Source organism: Silurus meridionalis, chromosome 4 (assembly GCF_014805685.1).
Source record: "Silurus meridionalis isolate SWU-2019-XX chromosome 4, ASM1480568v1, whole genome shotgun sequence".
In the NCBI taxonomy this organism is placed as follows: domain Eukaryota; kingdom Metazoa; phylum Chordata; class Actinopteri; order Siluriformes; family Siluridae; genus Silurus; species Silurus meridionalis.
This window is the reverse complement of record NC_060887.1, coordinates 26,146,024-26,169,348: the sequence shown is the minus strand read 5'-3', so window position 1 is coordinate 26,169,348 and position 23,325 is coordinate 26,146,024. Positions and strand designations below refer to the sequence as shown.

The 23,325-nt window shown below is 37.2% G+C and overlaps 2 protein-coding genes across 4 annotated transcripts; one reads left to right on the top strand and one right to left on the bottom strand.

Annotated features, from left to right (window-relative positions):
• Positions 1-6,127: 6,127 nt before the first annotated feature.
• On the bottom strand, positions 6,128-8,241 carry LOC124384560 (transmembrane protein 74). 2 transcript variants are annotated; one of them, XM_046847515.1, is made up of 2 exons: positions 8,073-8,241; positions 6,128-7,533 (listed from the first exon to the last, which is right to left on the bottom strand). In XM_046847515.1, the coding sequence occupies exon 2, from the start codon at positions 7,484-7,486 to the stop codon at positions 6,674-6,676; it is 813 nt and encodes a 270-aa protein (XP_046703471.1). In that variant the 5' UTR covers positions 7,487-7,533; positions 8,073-8,241; the 3' UTR covers positions 6,128-6,673. The 2 variants fall into 2 exon arrangements, with proteins under 2 accessions (XP_046703471.1, XP_046703470.1); XM_046847514.1 differs by having other exon boundaries at positions 8,077-8,236.
• Positions 8,242-17,092: 8,851 nt separating this feature from the next.
• Positions 17,093-22,527, top strand: trhra (thyrotropin-releasing hormone receptor a). Of its 2 annotated transcripts, XM_046846224.1 has the most exons (3): positions 17,093-17,442; positions 17,613-18,440; positions 21,047-22,527. In XM_046846224.1, exons 2-3 carry the CDS (start codon positions 17,661-17,663, stop codon positions 21,473-21,475), a joined length of 1,209 nt encoding a protein of 402 aa, XP_046702180.1. In that variant the 5' UTR covers positions 17,093-17,442; positions 17,613-17,660; the 3' UTR covers positions 21,476-22,527. The 2 variants fall into 2 exon arrangements, with proteins under 2 accessions (XP_046702180.1, XP_046702179.1); XM_046846223.1 differs by having other exon boundaries at positions 17,093-18,440.
• Positions 22,528-23,325: the final 798 nt, after the last annotated feature.

Sequence of the window (23,325 nt, the reverse complement as noted above, 5' to 3'; positions counted from 1 at the left end):
AAAACACTTACAAAAAGATAATCCACTTTGTGATGGTAACAGTAAATATATATTCCGTTGTGGATTATTTTCCTATAACAGCACAGAGTAATGTTTTTTTCCCCCGTACATAACAGTACCCCTGTGACCTACATCAATTGGACAAACAGTGTTAAAACCTTTCCAGTCTGGTAGTTGAATATGCTTCCTGGTCCTGTTAGAACCTTATAGTGCACACACTCGAAATGTACCCAAGTGAACGAGATTTGTGTGGCAAAGCATCCTCAGCTGTTTTCCATCAGCTCCAGATGTTCTTGGTTGACTGTTCAGATGGGTCAAAATAGAGCGTCAATTAGGAGAGTTCTATCAGTGAACATCTTCACTCTATAGCTTGTTTGTGATGTAAGCTTGAAGCCATTCCACTTGAATCCTTTCTTTTTTCTTTCTTCTGAAATCTCTTTTCATGTGGTGTTGTGTTTGGACATATCCCTTTCTCCTTCTTTCAAACTCACATTACAATTGTGTACCCACACTTCTGTTTCTCTGTCTCTCCCTAGTCAGGTACACAAAATTGAGTCCAAGGTGAACAGCAACACAGTACATCAGGTCTCGATGTGGCTGAGAAACCTGAGAGCGGCTCAGATACGATAGCTCACCAGTGATTCCCGCAAGCAGCCTCCTCTGCTGTGTGCACACATTGTTGGGGGCTGGGGCTGCTCAAGCCTTGTCCACACTGCTGTTAAACTAACCATGACAAGGCAACAAAGCTGCTAACATAGCATTTAAGCCTGAGGCATGCACACTAAAAGCACCATTACATTGATGATAAGAGGTGAGAAGAATATCTCAGTCTAGAAAGGATTCTAACCTTGAAAGACCATCAGCGTATATAAATAATTCAACCCCTTTTTAGGCCGGTCTCTTGATGGTTCAGGGTTAAAAGTAAAAAAAAAGTGCATTGACCACCATATTACGAGTGATCCTAAAAAAAGCTAGGAGACTTATCTGGCATAAAAGGTCAGTATATTTGGCTACACAAGCCTCCACTTTGCATTTGAAATCGATGGGGGAAACAAGAAACGCAAAACAATGCGATGTCTGAGTATTGAGATTGTTTTACTTGCTTCATTTAGGCTTTAGTAAAGAACATTGTATTACATTTATGTGCATGGTGCCGTGAAATAAGATCTTATAATGCATACCATGGCCACACGCCACCATATTCTAGAGCTAATGCTGCCACCCTGTGGCTCAAACGTGAATTACATCCATTAACTAATTAACTAATATGCAAAAATAAATAAATAAATAAAATACATGAAAATTACAGGCAGTACAATGACTGCTATTTCAAAGTGCTGTTAGTTTTAAACCCAGAACTAACTAATTTGAATACCTGCTGTAGTGACCTAGAGAATATACACACTTGAACAAATGTTCTGAACCAATCAACATGTGAGCAGAAAAGCTGTTACAAATGACAAATGAAATCATAACGCTGCTTTCATTGGTTTCACCTACATTTCAACCATCAGCAATGCCTTACTTATGATCTAGTCTAATCAGCCCCTTTCCTGATTTTCTTCTGAGTTTTCTGGTTTCCCCAAAACCTCCCAAAAACAGGCTAGTAGGTGGATTTGCTATGCTAAATTGCATCTGAGTGTGAATGTGTCTGACTGCTGGATCACACACATAATACCCACAATGGTTTTTAGATCCATTGCACACATAGAAGATGAATATGTGAATAATCAGCTCTGAAACACTGCATGTGTCAGTAATAAGGCCTCATGCTGTACAATGAAGCCTAGATATGAAGGGCCAAAATACCAAAATAATTTATTCAATTCATACATCAGAGTTACACCCCTCAGCTAAATAATAACTTAATGTTATTACTGTATGTCAGCACCAGCACTCAGTTTCACTCTTGGCTTGTTTCAGAGACCTGTTTAATATATTTTAAATATGTATTCTCAACGGCAATGTCTATTATGACTGAATATATCTATGGTTGTAAGACGTGGAGTTTATATTATACCCTATTATACATTATTTTCCTATAATAACTTACAATGTGGCCTAGCACATTTTCAGGAAGTGACCTAAGTGCTTTACGATGATAGGACTTTAATGTGATTTCTAATCGGTCTTCTACAGGAAGCTTTAAACAAGAACTCTGAGCAGTGCATATTTGCAATCCACACAGGGCTGTTTAAAATACCTGTGTTCAACTTTATGATGACAAATGCTCCAAGGTAATAGAGTGGAACAGTAATTGTGAAACTGCATGCAGCTGGGTGCTAATGTTAAATGCAGCCTTGCATAGATCCAGTCTGGTGCAATAGCTTTAAGGATTTTATTTGCATTGGAATAAGACATTGGCCTAATGTAAATAAGCTTTCCTAATGTCCATGAGGCAGGCCTACTAAAAATATCCAGACCTAAAGGCAGTAAGACAAGGCCGAACTAAGGTCAGGACCCTGAAGCTATCACTGGATAGTGCTCTCCAGATGAATCAATACGACTGGAAACTTTCCACAGTCTAGTAAGCATACTTTAGTGCTCAGGCATAAATCAGGTAAAGGAGCAAAAGCCTTGGGAGTTCATAGAGCTAAAAATCAGCTACAGATATTCATGTGCTGTTGGTGGAGGTCTCCCGGGTAGCCTGGATAGAAAACTATGTAGCTTCCCACGCAGAGCGTTTATGATGTCGCTTGAGCGTCAGCATAAGGAACTTGAAATACACAAGTTTAACAATCACACAATGCATTATAAATACCCCCTGCATTATTTCTGCTTTCAATGCAAAGAAGGCGGAATGAGGTTAAATCGGGTTCTTGTAAACATCTCCTGCTACATGAATAAGCTTTTGCTAAACAAGTCAGTAAACAGAATGTGAAATTGTATTTTCATTACAGTTCAATCTATAAAAGTTAATGTGAAATGATCTAATTATACCACACAAGCCATTATGTCAGAAAATTGCAGTTAAAATAATGGCCTGTTGTGTAATACTTGATTTATTTTTCACATAGCTATGGTTTATTCATTGTTCGAAAATGTATTCCTTTCAGTGTTTAGAAAGAGAGACTGGTGATTGGCATGTAGACACACTATCAAACCTGTGATTACCTAGACAAATGGTGCCAGTGTCTGCTCTCAGTGGGTCACATAGAAATGCTGAACTTTTACTATAGAAACTTCAGCAGGAGTTATTGCTAATACCAATTTTTAAAGAAGTTTGTTTAAAGTTTGATGAGTTATGGCTGTATATGGTATAACAACCATAAATCATTTTTTTGAGGAAACTTGTCAGACAAGCAGAGCTGTGTATAGCTATAGTCTAAAAATATAAAAGACATCTATAATAGACAATGGTCCAAGTGCAAAATGGCATAATATGAAGTTTTAATCGTTTTACCAACAAATCTAAGGTCAGTAAAATTAGCCAGACTTAAACCAGTGCACCTCTGACACCTCCTGTGTTCCCATTTGATCATAATTTTGATTCAGTGAACTGACTTGGAAAAACTTCAAAAAGGGAAATTTTTCTATAGTCCTCTTGTACCCAAAAAAGAAACCATGATACTTGTTTGATTTAATTTGATGTAGTGTAGGGAGCTGCTTTAATGTGAAAGGTCAGTTCATGGTTTGGAATACAGGAGATAAAACTGAAAGCCTGGATTCCCACAACCGAAAGGTTGTTTTCTAAAGAATAAACAGTTATAGTATATTTGAAGAACAATAAAATGTTCTTGCCCACATTGCAAAAAAGTAAGAAACAAGGCCATCAGGAGCAAGTTTTTGCCTGGTCAGAATCCAGGAAAACGGGAACTGTTTTCACCTACTCTCTATATATAACAACATTGACTCTTCTTTCTGTTAAAAACAATCTGCCTGCGATTTTACCCAAAGGCATAAACATTTGAAGAACACAAGGATAGAACTATAGTATACTAAACTACTTACCGGTAATCTATTTGTTTTGCTCATGCTGATTTCCTGAACAAAAATTTTTTTTCTTGCACAGTAATAAAGCTTATAAAAAGGTTTATTTTGAAGACATTCTTAATATATATAATACAATATGTAGAGTACAATGAATTTATTGCATTATTCATACAGAACAAGCAAATAATAAAAGGCTGATTAGGTCACTGGATGCCAAAACCGACTTTTAAGAATAGCATTCATCATGAGTACAGGATATTTTGAGTCTACTCAGCAGGACTGGTGGCATCAGATGACTGTGCTGGTATACATAGCTGCTGTGTCGAACACTCTAACACTAGCATCACAAACAGTAGCAAGTCAGTGTCACTGCTTTGGTTTAATGTTCAAGTGTTTTCTTGTTGATTGTGCTACAGTGTCTGTCTGTTTTAACTGATTGACAGGCTGAGAAATTGAGCAAAGGACATAAGCATTAGACTGTGGACCTACGAAGTGAACAATATGGCTAATGAACTGGCTAGTAAAAGCCAGTACATAGTGGCAAACTGAGTATATGATGTACAGAAAAAATAACAGCAGCATAGTTTATTTATCTTGTATATTAAAGAGCATACAGTCAGTTTATTAAAGGTAACAAAACACAAATATTGTTCTTTATTTTTTCATTCTGTGATTGCAGCTGATGACAATATTCAGTAAATACTTCATTATAAGCATGCAAGTTGTATATCAATTAATTTTTCTTTTATTAGTCAGATATCATGCTTTAAATGATATTTCATATGACTCAGTTAATTGAGAAGCAACACTCACAGTTAATAAAAAAAAAATCTCTCACAGTGACCACACATTTAGCAGCTGTTTGTTTCCCTAAAAGTTATTAAATATGCTTTTAGGATTCAAGTGTGTACATTTCTGCATCTTTGCTAAACATTTGCATACAAGTTTAGATCGAGGCTAGACACAAGCAGCAAACTCTATGATAATACATTTACAGTGTCTGTGCTACTTTGTGGAGTCGAGGGTTCATGTTGGATTAAGAGGAACTGGTTTGCTACTTGATTTCTATCCAAATCTAGCCCATGTTTTTTTTTGCACATGTTTTTTGGAAAGGTAAGTTATGATGAAAGGATTATAGCTGGAGTTATTTACATTTAACTGTTATTGAAACGATTCACACAGTAAAATTTGAGAAGGATTGTCAGGACAGCAGCAGCAAAGGTGTGATTTGAATCAGAAGTAATTATTGTCTGTTTTTATTGTTATGGGGGGGTTTTACTGTATGGACAAAAAATATTGGGTCACCTGACCTCTCCAGCCATATGTTACCACAACTGTTAAAGTGTATAATGTCTTGCATGTGGTGGAATTATATTCTTCCTTCACTTGAATTAGGGGACCCAAAACCCGTTCCGGCATGACAATGTCCCTGTGCACAAAGCCATCTCCATGAAGATATGGTTTACATGGATTGGAGAGGAAGATCTTGCGTGGCATGCTACCAATCTCTGACCTCAACCCTGTTGAACACCTTTGGGATGAATTGGAATGCTGACAGCACCCCAGACCTCCTCATCCTACATAAGTACCTAACTTTACTAACACCTTTGTGGCTCAATGACCACAAATCTCCACAAGCACACTCCAAAATAGAGTAGAACATCTTCCCAGAAGAGTGGAGGTTAATAAAATCAGACAGGGACTAAATGTGGAATGAAATGTTCAAAAAGCACATTCAAGTCTTAGGACCAGGTGTCCAAAGATGTTTGTCTATATAGTGTATCTTTAAAAAAACATTTTTAAAATAAATAGTTACAACACCTACAGACTGTTACAAGACTATAAAATGTGTGACAAATAATGCATTTCCACTGGACACCAGTATTTGACAGTACATTTAAAAAAAAAAATCCATGATTAGTATACATGTTTACTAATTTTAAGCAAAACAGGCTCTTATTCCATTGGCAAATCATTTTACTTGCTTTTAGACATAAATTCAAAGTGTTTTTGTATTTTTTATTTGATTCTCTAAATGATTTATTGCTTCTTTCTAAAAAATAAACGTAAAAAAAAAAAACACAATTCTCTGACATTAGGACAAGGCCTGAGATATAAAAGCTTAGAATTATGTTTAATAATCTTATATTTGGTTTAGTGTTGTTTTATAATAGGAAACACCACACATACTTTAAACATTTTACTACATTCAAGATGTTTTTACTTAAGATAAGTTTTTTTGCAGAATAAATGCCGACAACAAATTTGGTTACTCTTCTTATACGGATACCAAACAGGGACGTACCAGTGAAGATAAATAACGCAGTTTGTATAGTGAAATTGGATTGTCACAGAATTGTCGTGGTATCACACAAGGAGGGGAAAAAACACTAGCTACATAGAATTACCTTAAGGCACAGCAATTTTCAGTAGTAACGTCTAAAAATTTCAAGTACAACAGAAGTTTGTGGAAGCCCTCATCAGGGCATGTATAAAAAAAATGGATCTGGTGCTATTGTTAGTGCTGCAAAAAAAAATGATGCTGCCAATCCACAAGCCTCTGCTATCAAATAAATGCTTTGTGAGGAGAAAGTGACCCAGGTGCTTTACCTAGACAAGACTAATTCTAGATTATTTGGATTATGGACCAGTGTGCAGTGGAAAAGTCCTTCAAAACAACAGCAGCATTTTTTGGGGGTATGCTGCAATCTTCTACATAGGTTTACGGAGAGAAAAAAAATTAACTTGGATTACCACCAGAGTCTTCCTCAACAAAATTGTGTGCTGATGAGTGAGCGGAGCTTGATTTTGTTCTCAAATTAGTCGAGCCATACAACTTTGCTGAGTGCTTGGAATATGAGAAGGCCTTTCTCCTGTACATCTCTCCTTTCCACATTGAAATCATCAACAGAGTTGAAAGCACTACCCCGCCTAACGTGAGAAGGCAGAGCCCAGCAATAACACACCGGTCCAGGTGCGCCCCGAGCCTTGCACTCTCGCTCTCGAGTCTCTCCATCTCTCGAGCAGAGACAGTGTCTGGGTTTACTCCCGAGTCACGAGGGACAGAATAAGATATGATCACTAAAGTTATTCCTGTCACCAGGAAGGTGACGGCACTGATGAATCCATAATCTACCGGCTTTCCTGAGCTCTCAGAAGTCAGGTCGGACATTAAGGAAAATTCAAGGCGGTTCTCGTTTGGGGAGTCAGGACAAGGCGTCCCATCATGGAGGCTTTTCTCACTTGTGTCTGGAGTGGCCAGTCTCAGATTGACGTTTTCATCAACGTAAGTGAAAGACGTCTCCAGCTCCTCGTCACAACACACTCTGACCTTCTCCTGATGAAAGTGCTTGCCTTTGCTGGGGGTCATCTTTGGTGCTGAATGACGCTGAAGCTCGCCGACGTCAGCTTTCCCATGCAAACTGCTTTCGTGTTCCTTGGGGGTCATTTCTTCAGGCAGACAATTTGTCTCTTGAAAAACCCGATCGGGGATTTTCATTGGATTGTCTCGTCCTCTCTCTTTATCTATGTAAAGCAGCTCCACAGAGGCCATTGGATTCTGGCTGAAAGATCACTCCATCAAGACAGCAACATTACCACCTATAAACACAAATCATCAGTGCTGGGGTTAAAGAAGCAGCTTTGCTGAGATCTTCCTCTGCTGCTACTATGTGTTTAAACACTATCAGCACAGATAGAGTCACAGACATTGATAAAACAATTTTTACTATATATATATATATATATATATATATATATATATATTTTTTTTTTTTTTTTTTTTTTTTTTAAATAGCAGCTCTTAATACATCTTTAAACGCTAATGTCTGAACTTATGAATATGAATGAGGTTATAATAGAGTGAAGTGATGTAAGAAGGAAATTTATGCAAACCACAAACAAGATTTATAACAATTTAAAATGCATATATGCAGAACGAGGTTTAGGCTCCACTCCTGCAAATATATTGTATGTATGATGGAGAATAAATGTCTCTTGCGATAAAAACCAGAGCAATGAAGAAGGTCGCATTAGATTATATACCAGTAGCCTGTACATGAGCGCTTGTTCATTTCAGACTGCTAAAATAGAGAAGCCTGCTCCATAATATTCATTGTGTGAGAAATGAGATGTAATACTTGCTCAGGAAATCCTTTGTGCGCAGTTAAACGTGGTCGCATCCCGGCACGTCTCAAGACCGCGCAGTCTTCTGTTCCGCAAGGACGCCGCCACTTACCGGAACAATTGACATTAAGACCGAATATAACGCACACTGATTGGTTACCGAGCCTGTTAACGCTTGTCCGTCAAAATAAAGTCCCGCCCATCACTTTTTATCACTGCCCACATCCTTCAAATCAGTCGTTTGGGTTAGCAAGTCTTTTCCCGACACCTCGGGTGCGTCTCAATCAGCTCCTTAGTCCCCTAGGTCGAGTACACGAGTTCGTGCACTGTTATCTCAATTTCCGGTGACTCCATTTCCGGTGACGTGACTGCGTCATCAATTATAAAGCTCCATTAGACACTTTTACAAATCCAAAAGATATAAAATAGGTTTCTGTCACAGTATTAGAGGCAGGATTGTATGAAAGCCTACAATTTTATATATATATATATATATATATATATATATATATATATATATATATATATATATATATATATATATATATAAAATTATTATACACGTAAAAGTCATTCGACTCAAAACATATAGAATGTTGAATTTCAAGTCAAGTCAAGTCAAGAGGCTTTTATTGTCATTTTTACTATACACAGTGGTACACGGTACACAGTAAAAACAAAACAACAGCATAGAGCTACAACACAAACATAAAGTGCATCGAATGCAATCTTTTCTAACGTTGCTAATGATTTGAGATGTTTTGTACGTCATTATATTGAATTATTTAAAAATATGACATCAGTGATGCTCCCTGGTTTTTTTTGTGGTGCTTTATTTGATTTTTAGGGAGCGAATATTTCAGTGCACTAGCAGGTGTTTTGCAATCGAGACAGACTCTGTTATCACTGCTCCGGGGAGCTGATAGAGACGCACCCCTCATTTCCTCTAATCACGCCCTGCAAATCTGTGATTCGCAGAAGCAGGAGAAGGAGGAGAAAGAATAGGATGGAGAAGTGAGGTGCATCACCAGCATAGGAAGAAATTATGCTACAAATGAACACACAAATTTAAAAGTGTCTTTTGTTGTGAGAGGCAGTTTGAAGGCACAGTATGGACCCAGTTCAAATCAATACAAATTCATTTTCACTGAAATATCTTTATCCTCTCATCCACAATGTTATTGACCCCCATCTGTTGGTTATGAGCCCTCGCTAAATATGATTGATGAGTAATAAAATGATGTATATCATATGTTTTAGACTTTACACTCACCAGATCTATAAGATGTTTAGGATTAACATGTTATGTAGTGCTGTCTCCAACAATCATCAAAACACCAACTGAGAAAATAATTTTCTAAATAATGCTGGTGATGAACCTTTATCATATATTCCAGTGACAGGTAGGATCCATGCCAAGGTGTACTCTTCTGCTAGCTTGTGGTGACCCTACACATTACTAAAACATGCAATGATTTATAATTTTTCCTTTAATCTGTCACTAGTGAATTATAGGCTTGCTGGATTATCACATAATCATCCAAAGTAGCCCTAAAATCATTATATTATATCATCATCCAATATGTAATAAGACACACAGGTTTAAGACTACAGTAAGAGCATAGTACGATATTTCTAACTTAAAGTTAAACTGAGTATATGAATGCCGTTTAGAGTAATTTAAACAATTTAACAGCAATACTTGCAAGCATTTAACACACACAGATGGCTTTTCTTTCTAAATAATTGTGCACATGCGTTATATGTTTTTTTTCTTTTTTTGCAACGTGAACATGCATTACATGATTCGATAGATATAACCAGTTTGTGTGATTAAACAAATGTTTTTACCCTCTGCTGTCTGAATTTAATTATAACATGATATAGGAGTTTGCACTGCTACAGTCTTTCAGTACTTCATTTTATTATGATGCTAATGAATGCTTGGGCATGAGCTCAGATATATTTCTAAAAAATATCAGTGAGTGAGTTGGGGAACTCAATTTGTGATTGATAGCCCACTTTGGTTAGAAACAGGTTGGGGAATGCACCATTATAGACTCATATATCATGATTGACATGTGTATATTTTTAAAGTAACACATTGCTGTGGGAAAGTCAAAATGTATCAACTGTAACTATGGACAGATGCAAAAAAAGATAAAAAGATAAAAAAAAAAAAAAAAAATATATATATATATATATATATATATATATATATATATATATATATATATATATATATATATATATATATATATAGTTGGTGTAGTATAATCTGCCATGGATAAAAACCTCTGCAAAGTAGAATTGAAACAGTACATCTTTGGTGCTTTATAGTTACAATCCAGTTTAATTGACAAGGCTCAGTCAAAATATAAGTAGCAAATATACTGTACTTCCATACCACCCTGGTGTCAATATAAAGACTTGAGGAAGACCATTTTAGCAGTATTTGTAAATATACATGTGAAGAAGAAGATAAACAGGAATGTCTACATTTACATTTGCTGCATTGCATCTGCTGCACAGATGAATTTTATCCATAGTTGCTTACGGTCACTATCAACAAAACATCATATGAGGGAACCGTTAGAAAAGCAAAGTACAAGTTGGTATTATTTGTATTTATGTATTTAATGTCTTTATTCGATGGCAGATAGTGACTCTTCTGTTTTGACAACCTGCAACCTGGGTGTCAGTAAAGAAAGAGACTTGACACAGGTCTTCACTGTTGTGATATAAAAGGTCAAGTAAACAGGTTTTCGGGAAGAAGGGGAAACAGTCAGTTTGTGGCTTTGTTTGCAAGCATCAGTGTTATAAGATTGATACAGGAATTTATTTATTTAAACAATGTTGAAGAATTTAGAGAAAATTTTAAAGATTGAATATATGAACACAACATGGACACACTTGAAACTGATAAGCTCTATTTATCATGCAGTTTGAGTCAAAATTTTATATAAATTCTTGAAGAAGTGTATAATACAACCCCACTGACAACTAAAGTGCAATCCAGAAAAGGTGTGTACATAGTTTTTCTTAAGTGCCAACTGCTGTTTTTATAATATGAAAAGAGAATCATAATGTTCATTATCGAGCAAAGATATAGACATATAAAATATTCAGAAAATATATGTCTAACTATATTCCTTCATTGAATTAAAAGAACAGTTGTACCAATTGTAGCTCAGAGAAAAGCAGGGTAATGAACAGAAAATGGAGCTTCCAAAAAGTATTTCCTCAAGTGTTTAGAAGTTTATTTAAAAATGCAATTATTTTCTAGCATAAACCATATTGTGCTGCTTTAGTCTAAACCACACTTCTTTTTTTGTCATTTTCCATTGTTCTTAACAGACAATCAAATTACTTGAATATACTTGTTGTGAGCACATACAGTATCTCATAAAAATGAGTACACCCCTCACATTTCAGCAACCATTTTAGTATATCTTCTTAAAGGACATTACTATAGAAATCAAACTTGGATATATTTTAGAGTAGTCAATGTGCAGATTGTTTAGCAGTATAGATTTATTTTCCTCTGAAAATAAGTCAACATACAGCCATTACTGAAAAAAAAAATAGCTGGCAAAAAAAAAGAGTTTACCCTAAGTGATAACAGCTGTAAGTCATGTAAACATGCAAAGCCACATGTCCTATTCATCATGTTTATGTTTTTGTCTGTTTGACAGAACCATACAAATTTGTGTATCTTCTATTAGGTCTCATACTGACCACTGGATGTTCAACATGGCACCTTATGTAAAAGACTCTCTGAGGATTTGAGAATTAGAATTGTTGCCTCCACAAAGATGGACTGGGCTATAAGAATATCAGTAACACCCTGAAACTAAGTTACAATACAGTGAAAGGGGCATACAGAGGTTTTCCAAGACAGGTTCCCCTCAGAACAGGACTCGCAAGGGTCGACCAAAGAGGTTGAGTCCTCGTGCTGTGTGTCAGGTGCAGAAGCTGCTTCAAAACAGACGCATGAGTGCTGCTAGCTTTGCTTTAGAGGTTGCAAAAGCAGAAGGTCCTCACACTGCACACTACAACAAGTCGGTTTGCATGGCCGTCATCCCAGAAGACTGGGCTTTATATCAACAGTGCTCAAACAAAATACTGACATGTTTTGACATGTTCAGTTAGGGTGTACTCACTTTTGTTGGCAGTTATTTAGACAATTATGGCTGTATGTTGAGTTATTTTCAGAGGACAATAAATCTGTACTGCTGTACAAGCTGGACACTGATGACTGTAAAGTATATCCAAGTTTAATTTCTATAGTATTGCCCCTTAAGAAGAAATACTAAAATGGTTCCTAAAATGTGAGGGGTGTACTCACTTTTCTGAGATACTGTACACCGAGCAGGAATTATTTTATGACTGTGAGTCAGGCATAACAATACGACCACCTGCCTAGTTCACCACTGTTCTTTTTTGGAGCATTTTAGGTAGATACTGACCACTACAGACCGGGAACATCCCACAAGAGCTGCAGTTTTGGAGACCCAGTTGCCCAGCCATCAAAAATTGTCAATGTCAAACTCTCAAACTCCTGCTTCTAACACATCAACATTGAGGACTAAATGTTCACTTGTTGCCTAATATATCTCACCCAATAACAGGTACCAGATCAAGAGATAATCAGTGTTATTCACTTTAACAGTCATCTCATCATGCCAACCTTGATCTTGCCATTGAAGAAGCATCTGCTGCTGGTATAGCATTAACTAACAATAAACAAACAAACAAACTTCACCAGTCGTAATGTTATAAATGTTAAAATGTTAAAAATTTTGCCTGATCGGTTTATATGTCATGAAAAGAAATTCTACCCATATAATATCTGTAGTGTGTATTATTGCCTTCTCCCATTAGCCATTAGTGCATGCTTAATCTCTTTCACATTTTGTGTATGAGCAAAAATTTAAAATATATCATATCTAGCAAAAAAAAATGCAGGTGAACATGCATTTCATATTTCGTACTGCTTGTTTCAATGTTTCCATTTATTAAAAAATATATTTTTAACATCATGGTTAGCCTTTTTGTTTCTTTCTTTCCTTTGCCTTATTGTGAAGGAGTGCTTTTCTATACAGTAGTCATGCAAGGACAGATGTAGGAATTAAGCCTTTGTCATTAGCAAAATTACAATGCCTGGTTTTCCAGTGAAATTAGATAAATTCCCTTGAAATAAATGCTGCCAAGTTCTGAGTGGCTTGCTGGCATGGAACGTGATGGAATGCCTGACATGTCTGTATTTAGAGCTAGCTGCAATAAAATTCACTGCATTTAATGGAGCATATTGTAAGGCTGAAAACAAATTATTACTTAAGTCAACAAAAAAAAAATGCACTGTTGCAGATCAGTGTTAGACTTGATCTGATGCACACAGATGTCTGTCTTTGTTTTAAAATATAAGGTCATATGAGAACATTGGATACAATTTTTGTTGCCTTGCTCAGATTATTAAATACGAAATAATCTTGCCTTATCAAAATAAATATTACAAAGACATGTTATAATTAATGGCACATTCAGATCATCAACCTTTCAATCCATCATTGATTCTATTAACTGGAAAAAGTGATGTGACACTCCTTTGCTTGGATTAGAAAAACTTTAACACATAAATTAAATAAAAATCTATGTGGGTTCACTGAAATCAGTTTTAAAAAGGAAAATCTCTGCAAAAATGTTTAGCAAGCTGGAAGATTCTCTGAGACATAATACAGTTGTGCATCTCAGCAAATCCCTGTAAAAATTATTTCTGCATATGATTCAACTTCATATATAATATCTTCGGTAGAAGCTACAGTACTGCTCTGGCATAACCAGGGTGACAAAATGTTCACCCTGTCATGTACCAGACATAGCTTTAGCTGGCAAATAATTGACTTTTTATATAGATGAATTATTGGGCAGAATGTTTATCCCAATTAGGTGTATGTGTAATTATTTATCAGACAGCATCTTGAATCTGTGCAAGTCTTATATATCTTATTTATTTATTTAGTCCTCATAAGAGTTTTGTTCTTATATACAAGACATATACATGAGGAAATAATACTTATATACATGAGGAAATAAATGCATTTACATTCGTACTACTTTCTGTCTTCTTTGTCCGGCACTGTAGTTCATTATAGGTCTAGTCACTGTATTATTAAGTAACCTGAGTCAAAGAGGGATTGTTATTATAAAAATTGTCCACAAGGGGGCAGTGACAGATTAATGTCAAAATTACACCAGGAAACTCCTAACTCATTGTTATTTGTTGAATTTATAAATAGAAAATTTTATATTTACTCTTCGTTCGTTTTAAGTGCCGTATAGTATAGTATAGTATAGTATAGTTCTGTATCTAGAACTATACTATATACAGTGGAACCCGGTTATCTCGCCCTCGGTTAACTCGACAACCCTATTAAGTCAACGTTTTTGAAGTGGAACCGCCAAATTCTCGCTTTTTCTACGCATTTTTTATCGGTTATGTCGACTTTTTTTATGTCGCGGAACCCTGATATCTCGAGCACAAGGGGGGGAAAAATAAGAAATTTTAACGTCAGTTATGTCGATCGGCACTGTGCAGCCGCAGAAGAACTCGCGAAAGTGGCGGAAAAATCAAACCTTACAGATACTACAGGTGTTTGTATTGTATACTGGTGAATCTCTGCTGTTAGTAAGTGCACATATGCATTTTTTTGTTAAATGTTATGCGATGAAGGGGAGCGCGGCGCTCCCGGCTTCAACTCCTTACCGAGCGCGCGCGCGTCGCTCCTTACCGAGAGAGCCGTGCTCCTTACCGAGCGCACGCGCGAGCAGGGTAAGGAGCACGGCTCTCTCGGTAAGGAGCGACGCGCGCGCGCTCGGTAAGGAGCACGGCTCTCTCGGTAAGGAGTTGAAGCCGGGAGCTTCAGAGAAAGCGGCCGAGAAAGCACCTGCCACGCCCCCTTCGGCCGTTCACGTTTGAGACTTTTCTGTCCCTCGTTTTTGGTTTCGGGTTCGGTTTTGGATCTTCCGGGTTTTTTTTCCGGCTTCGCGCCGTGCCGCCGGTCGGCTTTTTCGGACACTTTGCTTTGTGTGTTTGTGCGGATTACTTCAGCCTGATGGTCATAAGTTTTCAGACACTTAGTTATGTTTTTTTTTTTTTTCCACATGTGGACTAAATGTGAGACGGCACTGTGCAGCCGCTGTTTTTTTTTTTTTTTTTGAGCGATCTGTGTGTTTATAATGTTGGAGAATATAATAAAGGTTTGTATGGAGAATGGATGGTGGTTTGTATTGTATACTGGTAAATCTCTGCTGTTAGTAGGTGCACTTATGCCTTTTGTTGTTAACAAACGTATGTACATTTTTATAGCATGCCTTCATCAAACAAATCGCAGCAACGCTGTTGTGTAAAAAACCCTCTAAAAACACGTGCATGCACATTCTCATTTATTAACGCACATCATGTACATAAAGAAATTTCAAGCACGTTAATATACTGCCGCCATTTTGTTTTCGTTTATCTCGATCATCGGTTACCTCGACGCTTTTTGGCGACCCCCTAGGACATCGACATAACCGGGTTCCACTGTATACTGAACTATACTTCTTCTTCAGTGTGTTTGACATTAATTGGTTATTGTTAAATAGTTGATCAACTAAAATATATACTTAAATATTATGTATCTGTAGTAATATGCATATATGTTAAATATAAATGTGTGTGTGTATATATATATATATATATATATATATATATATATATATATATATATATATATATATATATCTTTTTCGGCTTTTTTATATATCTTTTTTTGGCTTTTCCCATTCACTACCTGCACCACTGTGGTCTTCCTCTCTTCCTCCCTGTTGGATGGCTCCATCCTCAGCATTCTCCTACCGATATACCCCATGTCCCTCTTCTGCACATGTCCAAACCATCTCTGTGAAAGAAACCATGAACGAATTGAGTTTGATTTGACTGCTTTTTTTTATAGTTTGTTTTGTTTTTGTTTGTTTGAGTCTTCTGGCAGACAATTATTTGCTTATTATATTCGCTACATCTGTGATAGCTTGACATCCACATTAATATTATGTTTTTAAAATTAAAATATATAAAATTTAATATTATATATTTAAATTTTAAAAACATAATATTAATGTGGATGTCAAGCTATCATTTTGGCGAGTTTTGTATATTATACTCTTTATATGATAACGTTCACATTAACAGTACATGAGGGCCGATTGAATGTTTTAATAAGGATGCAACTGATATAAATCATATTCTGGACTCTTTACAATCACCAGGTCTCAGCCCAGCCAAACACCTTTAGGATTCTAAAGTGACAGAATAAACATAGCTTTAAAACCAATGTCATCAAGCACAAGTCGACTGAATATCTCTGGGAATCATAGTGTTCATGTCTCACTTGCAGTTCAAGAGCCCTGTAGAATCCCCTTCAAGTTGCACTGAAGCTCTTTTGGCTCATGTTGGCCCTAAATCGACACTGGAGATTGGAACAGATTGGAGCAACTGGATCAAGAGAAGATCATTACATTCACTAATGATACTGTAAATAAACTCTGATTTTGTTACTGTGAAATGGGTTTGAAGTAATTCAGACACTCAATGTAAAAATCAATGTGTAAATGAGCAATCAGTAAACCATTGTTTGGTAGAAAAAAAAGTCTAAAGAAAAGGTGAGTGGATGTTAAGGTTTTATGATAAGAAAACAGAAACTTAAAGGAGTATAAATACCAAACTCCCAACATCAGGTTTGTTGTTGGTGGAGAATGCTAAGTTAATAATTGTGTCACTGTTTCTGATTAGCTGGCATTTGTAAGGTATGCAGAATCATGGTGATACTTTCAGAAAAAACAACACAAGTGCATGCTGTGTGTGTGTGTGTGTGTGTGTGTGTGTGTGTGTGTGTGTGTGTGTGTGTAGTGTGTGTGTGTGTGTTTGTGTCATCCTACTTCTTGTATTACAAAGGCTGCATCTGGTATGCTTTAATGCTCCCATGCTCCCTGACCCCATGAAGAAATCAGTCATCAGATCGGTTGGAAAGCTGCTTCAAACTGGTGAAGGTCTCATACGGCAAAATTGCAGTCTGGGCTAGTTTATAAAGAACTGGGCGGCTCTTAGCCTGATTGCACTGGAAAGAGTCCATGCAGTGGTGTAGGCTGTTGAAGCATTTCTCTCTCCTGCCTACTACACCAGCGCACTGCACCGCCTGCTCTATTAGTATTAGTGGAGGCTTATGGGGAGCTCAGGAAAGCCTCTGGGCGGATACACCACCACTGCCCTCTCCACCTTAGACAAACACCAGAGAGGACTGCTTCACTTCACATATATCTGGAAATACTTTTGGACCTTCACAAGTACGTGCACTTTTCTTCAAACCATCTGCGATAGAAACATCAAGGCGCTAAAACATTTGCCGCAAACTGGTTGTGTGTATTTGTTTTTGCGCAACACCTGGCTACTTTTATAGACATTTTTTTATCATTTGTGTCTTTGTTGATTATGGCTTGTGTCCCGGACTTAAAAGGTGACCGGTGATCTTGTTAAGTTGTGAAGGACAAGAGCGGAGTGAAGAATGGAGAATGTGACATTATATGAAAATTATAATCGAACCCTCGGCGTTTGGACCGACCAAAGCATCGAGTATAAAGTGGTGAGTGTTTTCTTGGGGATAATGATTTGCGGCGCCGGGATCGTGGGGAACGTGATGGTGATCCTAGTGGTGCTCACAACCAAACACATGCGGACTCCCACCAACTGCTACCTGGTGAGTTTGGCGATCGCAGACCTCATCGTGCTGACGGCGGCAGGTTTACCTAACGTTACTGAAAGCCTGTTCGGGGAGTGGGTTTACGGCTACGGCGGATGCCTCTCTATAACATACCTGCAGTACCTGGGCATCAATGCGTCCTCTTGCTCCATTACAGCCTTCACCGTGGAGAGGTACATCGCCATCTGTCACCCGATCAAGGCGCAGTTTCTTTGCACAATCTCCAGAGCCAAAAAGATTATCATCCTGGTTTGGGCTTTCACCAGTCTTTATTGCATTATGTGGTTTTGTCTGTCCGACATAGAAAAGAAGGTCTACGACAACATTACCTTAACCATATGCGCCTACAAGGTGCCAAGAGAATTCTACAAGCCGATATACTTCACTGATTTCACGTTGTTCTATGTGGTGCCGCTCCTGCTGGCTTCCATCCTGTACGGTCTGATCGCCAGGATCCTCTTTCTCAACCCTCTGCCGTCGGACCCCAAGGAAAATGCGCAAACCAAGAGGAAAGGCTCGAGCGCAGAGAGCAAAAAGCACTCCAAGAACTCTTCATTTGGAAGCACAGCAGCTTCGCGGAGACAGGTTTTTCATTTATTGTTCTTATCTGTGACAATAGAAACAATTTTTAATAACATACTATGTATATAAGCTTTTCTTTTTAAGGCTAACGCGCGCGTAAATGTGCGCCTAGTGCGCGCACGGGTTTCTATGTTTTCCCTGATCCTCGAAGTAATCCCATGTTTTACGCGCTTTGGCGTTTTCCCTGTTCCAACACATCCACCCCAACAGAGGAAGAGCTATTCATTAGCTGATTAATTGGATTAAGGGAAACACTTAAAGGTAAGGGACTCCAGTCAAAGCAGCAGCGTGGCCCGGGTGCTTTCCAGGGTGATCACAACAATCAGCGTGTTAAAGGGGTGCTTCAAAACATAAGCCAAACTTATACTAGAATGTAAAAATATCCACTCTTACTGGCGTATTTTCTATTGTGCACACTACTGAAAGCATGAGGAGCTTTGCAACGCAACATTACGTGAATACATGAAAAAACAGGAGTGGGGGAAGTGTTGATTGGAGAACCTAATAAAAATAAAAAAAAAAAAAAAAAACAAGATGCATGCAAAAATGACAATGAGACGACAGCAAAACAATCATAGTTACATTCAATATTAAATGGAGAATGTAAAACCAGCGAAGGGCCACGTCCAGAGACGGATATAAGTATACCAAGGGGTGTTACACAAAGGGGTAAATATATCTAGATTGTATTAGTAAAATCTAAAATGTATTTCACAGTACAATTGAATGGCAACATAATGGCATTCAATTGAATGACAAGGTAATGACATTATTGCATTACTGATCGTGGAAATCATACCATATCATAAAAAGCATAGTCAGAGTGTGGGTAGCAGCTGGGATGCTCAGGCTTATTACAAGATTTCCAGCTGCCAACCTGTTCAACCGAAAGTGGCCATGCCTTTAAGAAAGTAAAATCTATTTCTTATTGTCTATGGTTTATTATTATTTTGACCACATTGGTTTTCTCTTCATGTCTGTTGTTTGTTTTTTTTTAAACCAAAAAATCCATCCCTCTTTTGCTTCCTATTTTATTGTCAATGGAGAAATGTAATCTCTGCCCATGCTTATCACAGTCTACCAGCTAAATTGACAATTTTACAAGGTAGTTATGTTGACCTTTATGCACCTGTTCTGTCACAAGTTCACATTTAGATGGCTAGTAAAGACCTGGACATCACCTACTTCACCCATTAGACACACACACACACACACACACACACACACACACACACACACACACACACACACACACACACACAGGAAGAGGCAGGAACAAAATCAATATTCTGTGAGAGTTTTAGATTAAGTTTACATGATTCTCAGAAGACGTACAATAAATAATACACTTTCCTGTAATTTTGCAAATCCTACATAAAATACTTTGGCATGTGCTACTGTGCCACTGATCTTTGTGGTTGTCAAGAAGATGGTTATGTCTGATTCCACTGTAAATGCTAATAATATATTTGGTATTTTAACACCACTGATAAAAGGCTGGGTGATGTGGGCAAAATATCATATCACAATACCTGGACTACATTTTCATGATACCCCAAATTTTGGTGTGGTAACAAAATAACAGTCAAACCTGAAATAGTCTTTAGTAACATTTTCAGCCCATCAACCTGTTTCTCGTCATTGCACGGCATTTTCAATCTACCACTGGTGTATCATTTCCTGGCTCTTACACACCACAGACATAGGCTAGTTTACAAAGCAGCAAAAAGAAAGGCAGAAGGCAACATAAAGTATGGGGATAACGTGGGTGAGACAGAGGAAGTAAGTGATGTAAACATGACTGAAAACAGAGACATTCCTGATCACTTGATCATCATCATCTTTTCTCTGCTTGTGTTCTATATGGTGGATGTTCATCCTGGATACATTCATTAAAATAGCAAAATTGGAAATATTTTGTATTAATATATTAATATGACGTGAGGTCCAGTTACCAGCATGACACTAAAACAGGTAGTAGTAATGGCTACCTTTTACTTAAGTACATGTCAGAGTCAAACTTCTTTACTTTAACTTGAGTTAAAAAAAAGTGTAGTCATTGCTTTAACTTTTACCAGAGTCTTTTAAAACATGCATATCTGTACTTCTACTTGAGTGAAGGATGTGTGTACTTTTGCCACCTCTGATATAGAGTTCAGAACACAGAGTTCTGTGTTTTCTTATGATTTTGTTATCAGCATGGCTGTAAAGAGTGTTTATTTGAGTTTCCATAGCCTTCCTGCTACCCTAACCTATTACGGCTATTATACGCTAACCGGTCTTATTAGCAAGGTTTTACTCCACCCAGACCTGCTGGATGTTTTTGTTTTTCCACACGTTGCTCTATTTGTTTGTACAGTGTAAACTCTACAAAGAGTGTTTGCTTCTGAAAATCCTAGAAGACTAGCAGTTTCTAAAATAATCAAACTAGCCCATCTAGCACTAATAAACATGCTACTGTCAAAGTCAAATGTTTATCCTCATTAGGAGGCTTAAGGTAAACATTAACTGAAGCAGTTGACCTGCTTAGCCACTGCACTGCTGTCACCTGATAAGTGCATAAAATGCAAATTTGTGCATGATTTAGACTTTCCTTGTTTGTGTTGTAGGTGACAAAGATGCTGGCTGTGGTTGTGATTCTCTTCGCGTTGCTCTGGATGCCCTATCGCACTCTGGTGGTGGTCAACTCATTCCTAAAATACCCCTACTCTGATAAATGGTTTTTGCTCTTCTGTCGACTCTGCGTTTACCTGAACAGCGCCATCAATCCTGTTATCTACAATGCTATGTCTCAAAAGTTCCGCGCTGCCTTCCGCAAGCTGTGCCACTGCAGGCCGCAGAGCTCACAGAAGCCGGCTACATACAGCATGGCCTTAACTTACAGTGTAATCAAGGAGACCTCCAATGGACAGAGTCCAGACCACTACCCCACAGAAATGGAAGAGCTTCCAGGGCCTACAAATGAATTTCTGCCAGGACGAAAGAAGCTTCCTTATAAAGAGTCCTCACTTTCAGACAGCATGTTATCTACAGCCTAGTTTTATGGATAGTTTATAACCAATAATAAAAAAAAATAAGTCTTACTTTTCACTGTTGAAAAAAAGGACCAAATATATTCTAATATTACATAATGCTTCTGAGGTGTTTTAAACCTTCAGCAGAATGTTGTAATATTGCAGGCTAAACATCTACAGACATGACCCTGAAGTCTTTTCTTTATAGACACGGTGTTAAATAAATTAAAAGGCGGACAATGCACAAGAAAGCTCCTAAACTGTCCTGCTCAGATAATAAACAGCTTTGTGCTCAAAGCCCAACTCATATGGTTTAATACAATTTCAGCACAATGTACCAATGTTAAACACCTCACCCCAGAGAGACTTGTTACAGCGCTGGTTGTCATGTTTACATTCCACTGAGATATCAGAGATGGTTTGCTGTATTTGCAGTAAAAATAGATAGAAATATCAAGCCTACATTCTAGGTCATTTATTTCATGTTACAAGTCATGTTAATTCTGATCTGATATTGCTTTGAATGCTTGAAAGAATGTTACCTTAAAAATAGAATGTTCCCAGGTAAAACATACAGTATAGTGTCATTGTGTTAGCATGATTAGACAAAAAAGTTCAGCTGCATATATACATATAAGACAAAAAATAAGAGAGAGAATGCACATACTGGTCAATCGTATTTCGTTATGTAAATGTTATTTAAAGTGAAGTTGGTTGGTATGGCAGTGTAATATTTTATTATTTTGTTTTATTTTTATTTTAACTGTAATGTGTGCAGCTTTAAATGCAAGTTTGTGTTCCTGACTGTTGTCTTTAAAATCTTGGTGTTAAAATCTTTATATAGGTTATAATAATATTGATGCTCTGTGATAAATGTTCTAGTGAGAGAAAATGTTCTCAACACAGACTCTGGATAACGTTTGAAATGTAGAATATTGTGCAGTGGGTAGTCACCAATCTTTGTAGTTTATTGGGTGAATGTTCTAAGTATTTACAAGATAGTTCTTTCTGTTGTATAGTAAATATTTATATTTTGTAAAATGCGCTTTGTCTTGAATAAATTAATAGAATGGGAATATCATCATTTAATGTTCTCACTCCACTATTTTCTCCCGTACAGTAAAAACACAGAAATCGAAAAAACAAACTAGCTGTAAAGCTAAACACCCTAGGACCATATGCAATTAAGTAAATATAATTTATATATTTTTATATAAAAAGATTACAATATATTTACTGTTTCCCATTGTTTTAAACACTGTTGATATATAAATATATAATTTGAAATAATAACTTTTCATTTTTTTATTTATTTAATGGTTTTAACAATGCATCAACACAAAGCCGCTTTACAGAGTGACATAGATTTTGAAGTTATACATACAGTATCTCACAAAAGTAAGTACACTCCTCACATTTTAGCACCCATTTTATTATATATTCTCATGGGATAATACTATAGAAATGAAACTTGGATATACTTTAGAGTATGTGCAGCTTACATAGCAGTATAAATACATACAGCAATTATCGTCAAAACAACTGGCAACCCTGAGGGAAAATGTCAAAACTGTGTCAATATTTTGTGTGAGCACCATTCATATCTAGCACTGCCTTAATCCTCCTGGGCATGGAATTCACCAGAGCTGCACAGGTTGGGATCCTCTTCCACTCCCCCATTATGACATCACAAAGTTGCTGGATGTTAGACACATGTAGATCTTTCGCTTGAGCATGCCCTCAGGTGCTCAATGGAATTCACGTCTGGAGACATACTTGGCCACTCCATCACCTTTACCCTCAGCAAGGCAGTTGTCATTTTGGTGGTGTGTTTGGGGTTTATATGTTGGAAAACTGCCATTTAGCCCATTTTC